Below are 14,868 nucleotides of genomic sequence, written 5' to 3' on the forward strand. Positions count from 1 at the left end.
GGTTTCCATGCAGGCAGAGAGGAGCGAGGAATACAAGTCTGGGGAGGCGAGACAGTATCAGGTAGCCTTTCCTGAAGCTGATCTTCAGAGAATCCAAGCCACTGTGTTCTTTTGGACTGTCTTCAAGCAGGCGTATTCCACCGTGCCAAGCCTCAGGATATCTAAGAACCAATGGCCCGGCTCAGAGACTGTCACACAGAGAGAGCAAATTCTCCCTTCCTTTGCCTTTTTGTTTTATTCAGGCCCTCAATAGATTGAGATTTATACTCTCTTAAACTCTAAAGTATAAAGAAGTTCACATGGGAAATGCTACATAGCCCCCAAGGGAAGCTGAGTTTCCAGAAGTTCTAACGTAACAGGAAGCTGGGTTTCAATAATAAACGATCAGATGTCGATATGGTAGTTACTATTATATTATGCCTCAACTTGATGGGACCGCAGGGTACCCAGATAATCGGTTCAGCGTTATTCTGGGTGTGTCTGTGAAGATGTTTCTGGATGAGATCAGCACTTGAATCTGTAGGCTGAGTTAAGCAGGTTGCCCTCCTTAACGCGGGTAGGGATCATCTTTCCATCTGTTGACAAAAAGGCAAAGGAAGGGAGAATTTGCTCTCTTGGGGTGACAAGACATCAGAGGAGTGCCTCAAACTGAGACAGAGAGGCTTCAGTCTGAGCAAAGATTCTGAGTCCCAGATGCAGAATGGAAACAGGAGAGGAAGTGAACAAAAGCAGACCACAGGAATTGGGATGAGAAGATTCTTAACAATCACCAGAGTGTACCACTGATTAGAGGGTTTCCCGGGTGTTTGACCTGGGACTTTTGCCCCAGCTTAGGATAGAATTTCTCTGCAGCCAGTCGACGTGGAGGCTCAGAGTCAGACTGAAGTTGACATAAGAAGATAAAGAAAAGCCGTATTTTTCACACACATGGATGCCACTCGGCCTTTCAGTAGCTTTGTGAGTTAATAGCGACTGAACAATTTAAACCATTTGGAAAAGTAATGGTTTTCCTCAATATTGGATAGGTAAGCTTAACAAATTAACTGGACAGTGTGTTCTCATGCCTCGATGACTTACATTTTAACACCTTGTAGGGAAAATTGCTCGCTGGATTGATTTGAGGTGTATTTCCAAAGGGTGGGACTTTTGCCCACCTTCAGGACTCAAGTGCACTTCTGTACTTTCGTATCTTGCCTATGCTGGCATCTTCCACTGCCAGTTCCTGCCCTGTGTCCATAACAGTAGGAAGTCCATTCAATCATAGACCTACTCTGATACTACATTGATCAGTAGATTCCTCTCTTTGTTTTCAACTGCTAATAATCTTATATCTAGTGGAGCAAAACGGCTGTATTACTGTTCACTGCTTGTGGCCACTATTTTCTGTTGATGGGCCCTCACTACTTATCAGATACAGTGTGTAATGCTAGCAATATAAAAATGATTAAGACCCGTGCCCCATTAATGGGTGAGCTGAGGCATAAACAAGATATAAACACGTGAATTAACACACCATTGGACAAGTAGGATAAAAGAGTATCACAAGGTGCAGATGATGGGGGTTCTACCACACATGGGACTCATGGAAGGCTTTTCGAAAGCAGTGGTATTTGAGTTGGTCTTAAAACTAACTCTAGGTTAATCAGCTGAGGGGAGAAAGGACCATTTCAGCCTGAGAGATTATCATGAATCCTAGAACCTGGGGAAATTCAGTGGCCTGGAGAAAGAGCCAGAGAGAGGGACCGGAGAGTGACTTTTCATGGAATTACACCATAGGGCTTAGATAATGATTGCAGTGTGACAATAGTCCATTTACTGAGCTCATCAATGTGCCATTGTACCCAATGCCCTGAGGGCAGATGATATATCCATCTTAAAAATGAAGAGAAAATGGCTCAGAGATCCCATAAGTCCTACTTGGGGCCTTTCCCCCAGGTCTGTTAGGCTCCTATTACCACTGCAGCCAGCTCTAAGGAATTCTAGAAACTGTCTGGTCTAGTGGTTTTAAAAATGTGTTCTGAAGAACGCTTGGATGTTGTGGAGTTCCAGAAACAAGAAAGAACACCTCCAAAACACAATCATCACTCTTCTCAGATTCGCATATGTGGTTACTTCTAAGAATTTCTTTTAAAAGAAGAGTTTTGCTGCCTAAACAAATAATTTAAAAAGGAAAACCATGGATTTAGTCAAATCCTCTCTTTTAAAAATGATGCTTTTTTTCCCTGTTGCGCAAAATTATACATGTTTATTATAGAAACTTTGGAAAATATTGGAAATGGAAAGAAAACTCACCTATATTCCTACCACCAGTGGGGAACTACTATGAATACTTTATAGTCAATATTTTTGCCGTGAATATATTTGACATAGTTATGATCTATATAACATTGTACATAAATGCTTAAATAACAACTTTTTAAATTATATCATGTGCCTAAAGATTGCACAAATATTAGAAATATGAGATATTTTTCATGCTGAGACTAAAATCCATTGAGTACTAAGCACTGAACAATTTAGTTTACACAATGCTCTTGAATGGCATTAGTTTAATCAACATAAATGTTGAATCACTTTTTCTTGGCAATATTTGAGTTGAAATTTTTTTAAAAAGTCATCATGTTAAAGGATATTCAAAAGATAGAAATTTCAGCCCAAGTCACATAATTTGACATATTTGACAATGAATGCCAAAGTCTCAATCTTAAAAGCAGAATAAAGTGTTCAATAAGGATTCTGCTGTTTTCCTAAAAATATTCTAGAAACTGCAATATTTTTAGTGTGTGGAGTAAAAAAATATGTTTGATGGTTATATACTTTATGAAATATCCTTTTCAAATGACAAAGGATAAGTTCTCAAATTTAGGATCAAACAAATGTGAAGTTAAATTAAAAAAAAAACCAACACAATTCCCAGTGTTTTAGACTGTTACTCAAGCTTCTGAGTAAATATGAAATGTTAAATACAGCCTTTGATTGGTAATATCTGTAGCTAACTCCAGGAGGACTTCGAAACCAGTTGGAGAGTGATTAGGAGATGAAGAAAGATGTCAGAAGCTCCATCTTCCCTACCCCCTCAGAAAAGACTACAGATGCAAACCACAGCCTCTGGAATGTTAATTATCATATTCACCCACATCATTTCCCACGCTTCTCGCTCTGTAAATGGACGTAGAGATGATTTACAATCTTGTGTTAGTTTCAGGTGTACAGCACAGTGATTCTGCTCTGCTCCCTTTGATACCTTATGGGCCCCAGTCATCCCCACCTCTTGGTATTCACACCCTTAGCGTATCCCCTCCCCTCGAGTGTGGGCTGAACCTGTAATTTACTTCTGACCAGTTCAATGAGGGGGTGTCACCCTGTGATTAGAATTCATTAGATTGCCAAGGACCACGTGAGCTTGAAAGGGGATCCTCTGCAGTCCGGTCTTCAAAAGAAACCCCAGCCCCGGCTGCCACCTGCATTGCAGCCTGATGAAACCAGGCTGGGAGTGGACGACCCACGTGAGCCACGCCTGGACTCCTGACCCCAGAAACTGTGCGATAATAAACGTGTCCTGTTCATAGCCCAAGCTTGTGGTAACCTGCGGTACAGAAATGGATGACTCATATATCTGTTTACACAGTGATTCACCCAGAGTGACTCAGGAAGTAGCTGGGAAATTAACTGGCCACCAGGCCTCCTCATTCCAACTCTCCATTTCCATGAGCTCTCTCCATGTCTGCAAATGTCATTTCAAGAGGCAGAAAAAGATGGCAAGACGTATCGTTGTTGTCTCAAGGGGTACCAGTGTTTGCATTTGGTGCAGATCAACAGAGAATTTGACAAAAAGGATTTCACAGATAGGGGTTTGTGGATTTCACTCAACCAACGCTCCAAGAATAGGCAACCAGGGCTCCTGGGGTGACCTGGATGATACTTCTAGGGCCCAGGCTCCCCTTCTTCTGTCTTCCTGCTTCAACTTGAAGGGGGAGGCTCTTGTTCTCTTTCTCTTTACCTCACCCTGGGCCACATGTGATGTCACTTCTGCACCTCAGGCAGGAGGGCCTCTCTGATGCCCCCAGCAGCCTGCCACTCACGTCATCTCCAAGCTGTGTCACGTGTCTTCTTCTAAAGAGTCTGCAGAAGCGAGAGTTTTTAGCTGGGCACTTTGCTGCCCAACAAATGAAGGCAGGAGGAACGGATATCGGGTAGACCTCTAGCAACGTCTGCACTCAAAGCTCCTTTCCCACAGAAAGAACTATGGAGAGACAGGAAATAAAAAGAGTGGAAATTAAGGATGTGGAAAGCCAGCTATGAGGATCATCAAAACCAAACTGAAAGGTGAATTTTTGAAATGACTAATAAAATAATATCCATTTCTAGCAGGACCGACACTGTATAATGAGTACAAACAGTGAGCTTTAAAACCACTCACACAACATAATCCATCTGTTATCTCTGGTGGAGAGACCACCCTCTTTTTTTTTAATGCTCTTAGGTATTTTCTGCAGTTTTTTTTTCTATTAGTAATCATACATGGTTTTCATAAGGAGAAAGAGATGTTGTTTGAAAGTTGCACATGAGATGTGTGTTTTGTAAAAAATCATGTTTACTATCAGTTTCCAAATCAAAGATAATCTAAATGTCTACATTTAAAACAGTTGACATTTTCTAGTTTTTGGAAATGCAGTGATGTAGAATCAGGAGATAAATAAAACTAATATTTACTCTGTAGATGCTGCCTTGTTAATTGAATATTCTGTTTTTCCTCTGAGAGAGCAGTTGAAGAAGGAGTAGCATTGTTTCAAATGCCTACTGGGTAGTCCTGTTAAGTAATACAGAAAAGGAGACCCTGAGGATCTATTTATTTTAAAGTTCTACTTTTTTTCTGAAAAATTTTTTTCCTGAGAACTTTTGGGCTGAAGGGGGTTTGGTGAGTATGCAAAAATCACAATGTAGCAGATTATTATTATTTTTTCTAATCTAGCTCTATCACATGAATTTTTTATTTAAAAATTTTTTTAATTAAAAAAAATTTTTAAACTCTACTCGATACTGTGTAATGACGTATATGGAAAAGGATTCTTTTCTTTATGATGTACTCTTGCCTGCTTCTTTTGTGTATCCCAGGTTTCATTGTAAAAAGAAGCTGGGACTTACAAATAAAAACATGGGATTACATCGCAACAGACAGTTGCCTGGTGGTATAAGCACCCAGTTTGATGTGGACAGGCCTGGATTTCTGGTGGCATCTACTAGCTGTGTGACCCCGGGGATTTCTGAAATGTACAGTGAGAAATTCATTAGGTTCAGTTGAAATTACATGAGAAAATACATGTAAGGTTACTTAGCCCAGTGCCTAGGCATTAAAGACACTCCAAAATGTTAATAAACATTATTATAATTATGATTTAGAGAGGTTAGAGTCTTGGAAAAGAGGGAAGAAGACAGCATAAAGGGAGGACGTGGGGAGAAGTGAGGCCCAGAGGTAGCTCAGATTGTAGGACCGCATCTTACAGCCAGAGATGGCCCCACCAGCCTGGATGCTGAGGAAGAGAAACACATGCAGTCCTACCACAAGCTCAAAGCCCCCTTTCCTCAGAACATTTGCTGGAAAAGTGTTTTAATAAATCTATAAATCTGTGGTGATTACGGAAGTGAATGATGAACCCTAGAGTCGTACAGTATGCAACCTGCAAAACTGTACATGGCAGCCCTGAACGGTACAAGATGGTTCTACTCTTGTTTCGGTCTCTTCTTAAGCAGTTGACATCTTGTATTTCTTTTTACCTGGTGGGCCCCTTTAAATTCTTTCCAGGTCAAGGCAGAGTACACATGTAAATACATTATATTGACATGAGGTAGAAGTTTGAAACTCAGGCCATCCCAAAAGGCAAAGAATGCGAGCTGAAGGAAGGATGGATTAATCAGTCTTCCTGCTTCCCTCCCACCTCCCATCCACTACATCTTCCTGCCTTAGCACAAAAAAAGGGTCTGTGTATCAGGAGATACTGCATCAGGTGAGACTGGTCCCACATGCGGGTTAAATCCTTGTAAATGTCAATCAGAAGTCAATGAGCTCCTTCTTTGTACAGTGGGTTAGTTCACACCTGAAACTCATTACCCCTAGAGGTCGGTTTGGATTGCAAGTATAATGGTGTTTAAGGAAGGTTGATTTCAGGCTTGCTGGGGAAGCAGGCAGGCTGGGGATGCAGAGTTACAGCTACCACCCACACCAGGCTAAGGAAGCCACACCCCCGTGTTCGCTTCCTGCTTCTTCCCCGGGATCTGCCTGCCTTCCAGCCTGCCTTCCAGGCTTCTCCTTACCCCACCCCACCCCCCACCTCAATGGCTGTCTCACCCTGGGACAGGACGAGGAACCTGGCTGTTAGCTGACTTAGGTATGACTGTGAGAGGAGAGCAAGCCTTGGGGGGCAAATGATACAGGCTGTGACCTGGGGGAGAAGTTCGCGTAGTTGGGAGCCTCCTGGCTTGTGGCTGGGCTGGTGGAGGTGCCGGGATCAGCTGAGCCTAGTGATGGGTGTTTAAGAATTTCTGCAGGAGATAACTCGCTGGGACCCTATGAGGAGGGGCTCTCTAGGCACAGGGCATCTCAGACTAGGAAATACGGGACTTCCAGCCTGGACATCCATCAGGGAATCAGGTAAAGGATACCGAAGTCCCAGCAGAGGACACTGTCCCGGGACCACTGGTCACAGCCAATCAAGATCCAGTGCTGCCGAAACCGAGAAGGTTATGTAGTGGGACTCGGGCAGGGAGGGCCCATTTGGGGACCTGCTAATTGGAGGTGGGCCAGGAAGCAAGGGCTTAGTTCCGGAAATAAGGCAAAGTGGAGGTTCTTAATAGTAGCAGGTGATGGCAGGACTGGATAATTTGCTCAGTGGGTTTTGGGCCGCTTTCCCTTAGTTGCCTCGTAACCAAGTGCCCGAGACTTAGCTAGGGTGGAGCCTGGGAACGATGCTCAGGTGTTCCCCGCCGGGGGGGCGGGGCCACAGGCCAGGGGCGGGAGCCTGCAGCGAGCTTCGCAGTGCCGCCCTCTGGTCCTCAGTCCCTTTGCTTCTCTGCGTGCTCCGGATCCACGGCTGGAAGGGCCTGACCGCCTCCTCGCTCTTCTGTTGGACCGCTGGTTCTGGACTCTAACTCCAGGTAATCTCCCCGCAGAGCTCCTGAGAAACAGGCCAAGGCCCTTCCCTTGACAGTTTAGCTAAACCCGAGGGCTCCGTGCTGTGTAATTCAGAGCAGCCGGCCATTTTCTGGGAGGGTGAGCCTTCCGTATTCCTGACAGGGTTATCAGTTGGGCCTAGGATTCTCTCACCCGGTTGCTCCCAATTTTCATATCCAATGAGCAGCTGAGGACACTCATGATGTCGCCTTCCTTCTCTCTGTATTTCCTTCCCCTCCTCACTCAGCTAGCACCTTAGCAGCAGACTCAAGCCTCTCCCCATTTCCTACACTCTTCAGGTTCACTCGGTGTGTCTATAGCCTGTGTGCTGTTTCCACGTACACTGTCCACTTTGAAATCTTGGGTCTTGACGTCTCTTACCTCCTATAAAATTCACCACTTCATTTGTTCTTTCAGTCATTTATTCCCCAATAACTTAGTGAGAGCTCTTTTCACAGGACCCGAGGGCCTTATGCAATGACCTCTACCACAGGCTCTGGGATCAGAATATATATAGCTACTTAAAGTTTCCCACTTACGTCCCAGGTAAGAACTTTATTCCTCCAGCAAACACTTTTTCTTTGAAAAATCTATTTATGAATTCACGAATGCCTGAAATCGTTTAAACCTCTGCACCTTATAAAATAAAATTCTAATGAGCCTATCTTTTCAACAAATCGTTGGTTTGAGATGTGGATAAAACAATTATCACAGAATCCTCTGGGGGAAAAAATGTCTTGACCTAACACAAAAGCCTTTCCATTCTACAAGGGGAACTTTTTTGACCTAGCTCAGTCCTTTAAAGGACAAGTGGCTGTAGGAAATTCTAAGGTTCTTCTCAGAATTCTAAGACAGTTGGTCAATATTGATATAAAAAGTCAGGTTCATTAGCGACACTAATTTGGTTTTCCTGAAAATCGGCCAGACAGAAAGTTCTCACTTTTATCCACCTTCATTGTTATTCTCCATAGCAACTGAAAACTGTTCTGGGCTGAAATAATCCTCTCTAGCTCCCAGCACACAGTCAAGGAATTTTAAAAACAGAGGACTTTGTAACCATGAAATACTCTCTGAGATTTAAAAGGCCACAGAGCTCCAGATAAATAATCATTTGTCTTTTGTCTGAAGGTAAGCACAGGGTTTAGAAATGTTTGTATCATCGTCTGTCATTTTTTAAACGCTAACATAAGAATCTTAAACTCTCTCTCTCTTTCTTCTTTTTAAACCATGAAAGTATTTTTCTCACTACCCCACAGTCATTATTAGCTCATCTCTGGGCCAAGATCTGCCATGAGATGCTGTTAACATTTTGCATTCCTTAAGCAGTCGGTTGAAGATATTAATTTTTTTCCAGAAAGCTGATTGGTTCTCAAGCTGTCCTTTCACTTCTTTGCTGAGGCCTGAATATGTGGATGTATCATGGCTCGTGTGGCCTTGAAACTCTCTTGTTTTTCCAAGATAGTTCATACTTTTAATCAACTGAAAACTAAAAAGTAACCAGTATGTTCTCGATGTTACTATTTTCTTTTAGTCCCTTCCTTATCGAAAAATCTTCTAACTCAACATGATAGCTGTAATTTATTCAAATGTATTTTCTGTTTACTTTTATTTACTTACTTCACTGATGAGGCCCATAAATCAATGGGATAAAATGAGGGCGTTTCCTGTTGGCAGGGGTGGAGAGATAAATTAGGAGTTTGGGCTTAATGTATACACACCACTATACATAAAATAGGTAAACAGCAAGGACCTACTATATAGCACAGGGAACTATACTCAATATTCTGTAATAAACTACATAATAGAATCTGAAAAATATATATATATACGTATGTATAACCGAATCACTTTGCTGTACACTTGAAACTAACACAACATTGTAAATCAACTATACTCCAATAAAAAAATAAATGAGGGTGTTTCCTGCCCCGGGTCTTATGACCTGTAGCACCGTCAGGATGGACAGTGAAATGCATTCTTCCTAATTTTTGACTCTGTCTATTTCAGAGAGAGACAATATAACACACTTCTTGGCTGTTGTACAGCTTGAAAGTCTACACCCACCATAGTTTCCTGCCGGTTGGTGGGAGTTATAAGTGAGCTACAGACCCCCAGTTGTTCAGAAACAGCTTGTCATTGCCAATCAGCTTAGCCACCCAATTAATGAATCCTTTCAAACCTGTTGCAGGCACAGTAATTAAAGGCTTTATTTTTCCTCTTTGCACAGACATTCCTCCAGTTACAAGTTGACACTGTGAACACCAACCCACCCACCGCCATCAGAGGCAGACTTGGGCTAGAGGAAGAGTGGAAATGTGCTTCTGGAGAAAGCTTTCTGTGTTGGGGGGGCCATTGTTCCTGCTACTCAGCCTGGTTCCCTTGACGGAGACGGAAAGACCCTCAACTCCAGACAGCAGCGGCACTTGGAGTCCAGGGCAACTGACGGAAGTTCTACATGTTCTCTCGGCAGAAGAGCCCACGCCCCTGAACCACTCAAGAAGCCTCATCAGAACGCTGCTAGAGAAAACCGGGTGCCCACGGAGGACAGACGGAAGGCAAGGAGATTGCAATCTGGTTAGTGCCATAGAATGGGATCAGGGACAAGGGCATTTTCCAAAGAGAGCCATGCATTCCTTAGCCGCTTACTTTAGGAAAGAAAAATCCATTGCAAACCTTCCAGTATCCGAGTGGGCAATGCATTATGGTGTAATAACGCCCATATTTGGGATATGACAAATCATACAGCATTCTGCATATGGCATTTAGGGACAGGGAGAACTTGTTTTTATTAAAATGGTAATGCTTCAGTAAGCCTTTCTACAATGCTTCCGCAGGTTTAGAGGTATTTATTTTGCAGGTATGCACTTCTAGATCCCTTTTCTTTCTGATTGGCTAATCCTTTTAATGAGCTTGCAGTGACCTTGAACATGATTGGTTAGATAGATGCCATTGGTTTTCTGAGGCATAATAATACCAATCTGCTATTTATCTCATGTTGAATTTTTTAAGTACTTTCTCCCAGATATCGGTAGGTGTGTTCTAATATTTTGCATCGTGGGGAGTTAATGAATTGGATTATCATCTGCTTAAAAATGAGGAATCTAAGCTGGGGAAGGGAAGTGCTCCCAGTGGGGCTAAAATGGGCCCCAGAAACCCATTTTCCAGGCATTTCCTAGTCTATCAAGTGACTCTCAAACCCTGGCTGTCCATTAGCATCACTTGGCCAGGTTCCACAAAACACCCAGGCTGGAGCTTCCTCTCCAGAGATTGAGATTTCACTTTCCCTGGATGGAATTTTTAAAAATCTCTGCAGGCCACTTTAATGTAAAATCAGCATTACTGTAAAATCAGCATTTAATGTAACATCAGAATGTCTCCATTGGGTGAGGGGAGGGGGGATGACCAGAGCAGCCCCAGAGGCAAGAGCCCATGTCTTAAAATGACTTCAGACAAAAAACAGACCCAAACGGTCTGAGCATTCCTTTCCTGAGATGAGATTTTTCAGAATGAACTCACTCACAAATAAATAAGTAAATAAATTAAGACATAACTAACTAAATAAGAGAGGCACATCATTTCTCCCCAAAATAAATTTTAGCAGATCTTCTCAATCACGCTTTGTTCTGGGGGAAACATTTCTTGGCCAAATGTTTTTGTTTTTGTTTTTGTTTTTTTCACAGAAGGGTCTTGCTAACAGAATTTTTCTCTGCTCTGTGCAAACAGTAAATAATTCAGTAATCAGTAAAACTCCCGAGGGTTCCCAGAGAAAACATGTGTTGTAAAGGCAACTCATCTGTGATGACAGTAATTTATATATATAGCAACAGAAGACTTCCCACCGGAAATAACTAGGAGTCATATCTTATTAATGTCCTCCGAGAATTCGCTTCAGAGAAATGTTCTCTAATGACATGAAATGCCTTATTAAGGCTGGTTGGATATTACTTTAGCTTGGGGGGGGTGTAAACAGGCAAGATTATTCTCCATTTTGGGGGGGCAATGGGTTGTTTTGTACATTTTTTTGATTTCTATGACATTAACAAGTATTTGGCCAATTGAGTTTCTGTTCCATTCCTAGGAAGTGAAACGCTGTCTGTAATAGCTTCACCCTCCTGCTGCCGCTGTTTCTCTTTCTCTAAGAGACTAAGCTTAAAAAAAGAGGCTGATCTCAGCTTCACCTGCTCAGAAGTCTCCAATTTACCCCAATCATCATCATCTAATCTAATTTTTTAACGGGAAGGGTGAGAAGGGGGTTTTAATACATTTAATGAGGGATTAATTAACTCCAAAAGAATAAATTCCACTTCAGGTATGATGAGAACCACGAGCCTGCATGGGTTCCAGGCGTGGGGAAGGGAAAAGAATCTGGTTTGGAGTCCGTCAGCACTGGGTCCGTGTCCTTGTTCTGGCACCGTCTAGCTGTTAGGATGCCGAGATGCTGATTCCTTTCTCAGGGGGCTCCCTGTGAGGTCACATGACCATCTATGAAAGCATATACGAGCTCAAGCTCTCTTCCCCTGTCATATTCGCGGAAATGTCCAGTGCCCCCTTTTCCAGGTCACTGGAGCAGCTTTTGTGAAGGACCTTCAGTGCTGCTGAGAAAACAAGACTTTCCTCTGCAGCCCCCTCCTGCTCGTCCCCCGGCCCCGCCCACCTCGACTGTCCCCAGAGGTTTGGGGATTTTTTTTTTTTTTTTTTTTTTCTCTCTCTCGGTACGCGGGCCTCTTACTGCCGCGGCCTCTCCCGTTGCGGAGCACAGGCTCCGGACGCGCAGGCTCAGTGGCCACGGCTCACGGGCCCAGCCGCTCCGCGGCATGTGGGATCCTCCCAGACCGGGGCACGAACCCGTGTACCCTGGATCGGCAGGCGGACTCTCAACCACTGCGCCACCAGGGAAGCCCGAGGTTTGGGGATTTTAACCAAGATCTCCAGGCGATTCTCAGACACATTCAGAGAGAATCAGTGCTTTCAGGTCCTGCATTTAATTCCCTCCCGCATCCCCGAGTTGTCATAATGGTGATGGGATAAAGTTTGGAAAGCATCAAGCTTTATCTTAACTTGTTTATCGAGAAAGTTTATCTGAACTCTTCTCAGTTAAGACTTGCCTTTCTGTCACTTAGAAATGCCACTAAATCTAGTACAGACCCACAAAAAGCTAGCGCCCGTCATCAGCTGACATCCTTCCAGATCTTTGTCTGGGAGGAAAAGGAAGAAATATAATTTCCCTCTTGTGTTGTATAGTCAATTGTTAGCAACCCTGCCCCCTCCTAAAACAGAACTTTAAAAATCTAAGAACTTAAAAGAAGGCAGCTGACTTACCCATAACGCAAAATCAAATTCTAAACATCTCTTGGTCTAAAATTCCTCAAGCTTACCCTGCAGGTTCTGACAGCTGCCTTATTAACACAGAAGATTTCATATAGCCCTTTGTCGCTGAGGCTCGCGCCTGAAATACACAAACAGTAAACAAAGCTGAATTAAGCAGCTGGGAAAAGGCAATCTGATTTGGCTCCAGGGTTCATAGAAAATTACTACCAAACATCTGAGTAGTCCATTTAGCTTAGTAGAGAGGACTTCTCACAATTTGACTAGTCTTTTTTTTTTTACCAAAGTTTGTTTCCTTATGAAGTAGAAAAACGAATTCCCAGAATCTGTGTTTTTTTTTTCCTCTTAAACCTTATGCCTCCACCTGATGAGATTCAAAGGAAGTCAATGGATTATTTCTGAATGAGGCCATTCTTCTTAAACAAAGAATCACTTTAGGGGCTTCCCTGGTGGCGCAGTGGTTGAGAGTCCGCCTGCCGATCCAGGGCACACGGGTTCGTGACCCGGTCCGGGAAGATCCCACATGCCGCGGATCGGCTGGGCCCGTGAGCCATGGCCGCTGAGCCTGCGCGTCTGGAGCCTGTGCTCCGCAATGGGAGAGGCCACACAGTGAGAGGCCCGCGTACCGCAAAAAAAAAAAAAAAAAAAGAAAAAAAGAATCACTTTACTGGAGTCAGAGCCTGGGACAGATCTGATGCCTGTGGGGTGCCAGTATTTGCACAATTTTGCTAAACATCCTCTCCCAAACCACAACTGAGCCACTTTGGAAAACTGTAACAACTGAAACAAATCTAGTGGTGATGAACTGAAAATCCCAGGCCCCCCACCAACCCCCATAGCAATTTTTGTCACGTCCACGCCCAGAAGAGATTTTACCTTGTTAGCTCTTCCGACTCTCCCTGCACCACTCCGTCCTCAAGCCACCACCTTCTGCATTAAGGTAACTTGTCAAAGACTCAAATATCAGAGCACAGAGTTTTCACCACGTGGTCCTCTGATTCACCATTAAGTTCCATTTCAGCAGGCCTCAAAACTTAAGCAAGGGGTAGACTACCTCTGTTCATTCAAGATGACCCAAATCTCTAGCAAGATAAAATGAGCAGCTTCCACAACTTATTTAAACTTTTCCAAGTCAGAAACTGATTTACCTTCCAACATGTAAGCCTTTTACAAAAAAATTCTGGAGTGAACATCTGCCCGATTGTGTTCAGGGTATTCTATCTAGCCTGATAGGAGAGGGGGCTCTACCTGCCCTGATAGGACAGGGGACTCTACCTGCCCTGATAGGAGAGGGGGCTCTACCTGCCCTGATAGGAGAGGGGACCCTATCTACTCTGATAGGAGAGGGGACTGTACCTGCCCTGATAGGAGAGGGAACTCTATCTACTCTGATAGAGGGGACTCTACCTGCCCTGATAGGAGAGGGGACCCTATCTACTCTGATAGGAGAGGGGACTCTATCTACTCTGATAGGAGAGGGGACTCTATCTAGCCTGATAGGAGAGGGGACTCTATCTAGCCTGATAGGAGAGGGGACTGTACCTGCTCTGATAGGAGAGGGGACTCTATCTTACCCTCTTTTCTGCTACCTCCTGCCTCACCCCTAGAAAGGCACAGAGCAAAAGCCTGGAGAAGGAGCCACGAGTGGACAAGGGTCTCGGGCTGCTTGGATGGGATACAGGGTGGCCACAGACACTGCTGTGTGCAACCAGCACACGACCACACCTGGGCCACATGCACGTGGTCTGGTGGCTCACGGAGGTCCTACCTGTGCTTGGCGCTCTTATTCCCACCTCCCGGCGCCATCAGACGAGCTGCATAGCACTTGGAAGCCTCTAAAGGTGAACTTGTCCTGCCCGCTGGCTGCACCGTGTTCTCACTGATGGGCATGATAACCTTGCCAATCCCCTAGCCTCCTACTGGACCAGATCTCTTCCTACCAAACAGGAGGGAGAGAAAGTTACCTGGTGAGGGGCTGCACAGCAAGTACAAAGTCTATCACTGGCAGAGCAGGAATTAAGACTGGGCAGCCACTATTAACGGTGTGGCTTTAGGTACGTTACTCACCCGCTCTTAAACTTGGCTGACACACATACTAAGGGTCTATTTTCCTCATAGAAGGAAAACATGCTTCATACTTAATTCTGTGCAGGGTCTTTGCATACTGCATATATATGTACCTGTTAATGAATTCTTTATGAATTAAGTAATTGGGTAGTTGGTATTCTGAATGCTTTTGATTGTGCAGAAATACGTGGTGGATTATGATGTGGGCTTTTTTTTTTTTCCATTTAAAATAATGCAATGAGTTTCCCCCTTTTGAAAAATTGATTATCCGACACCTTTTCCAGAACCAATGAGATTTATACTCTGAG

The 14,868-nt window shown here is 43.8% G+C and overlaps 1 protein-coding gene across 5 annotated transcripts in view; it reads left to right on the forward strand.

Annotated features, from left to right (window-relative positions):
• Window positions 1-6,971: 6,971 nt before the first annotated feature.
• The window catches only part of SLC39A12 (solute carrier family 39 member 12), a 70,581-nt gene continuing 62,684 nt past the window's right edge, over window positions 6,972-14,868 (forward strand). For 2 of the 5 annotated variants that reach the window (XM_079914388.1, XM_079914387.1), the window contains exons 1-2: window positions 7,513-7,714; window positions 9,396-9,742. In XM_079914388.1, coding sequence (XP_079770514.1) covers window positions 9,482-9,742 — 261 coding nt within the window. In that variant the 5' untranslated portion in view covers window positions 7,513-7,714; window positions 9,396-9,481. Of the gene's footprint in view, window positions 7,153-7,512; window positions 7,715-8,068; window positions 8,297-9,395; window positions 9,743-14,868 lie in introns of those variants that run through there. The other 3 variants (XM_079914384.1, XM_079914385.1, XM_079914386.1) reach the window with 3 other exon arrangements.

Source organism: Stenella coeruleoalba (genome assembly GCF_951394435.1).
Source record: "Stenella coeruleoalba genome assembly, chromosome: 2".
Lineage (NCBI taxonomy): Eukaryota > Metazoa > Chordata > Mammalia > Artiodactyla > Delphinidae > Stenella > Stenella coeruleoalba.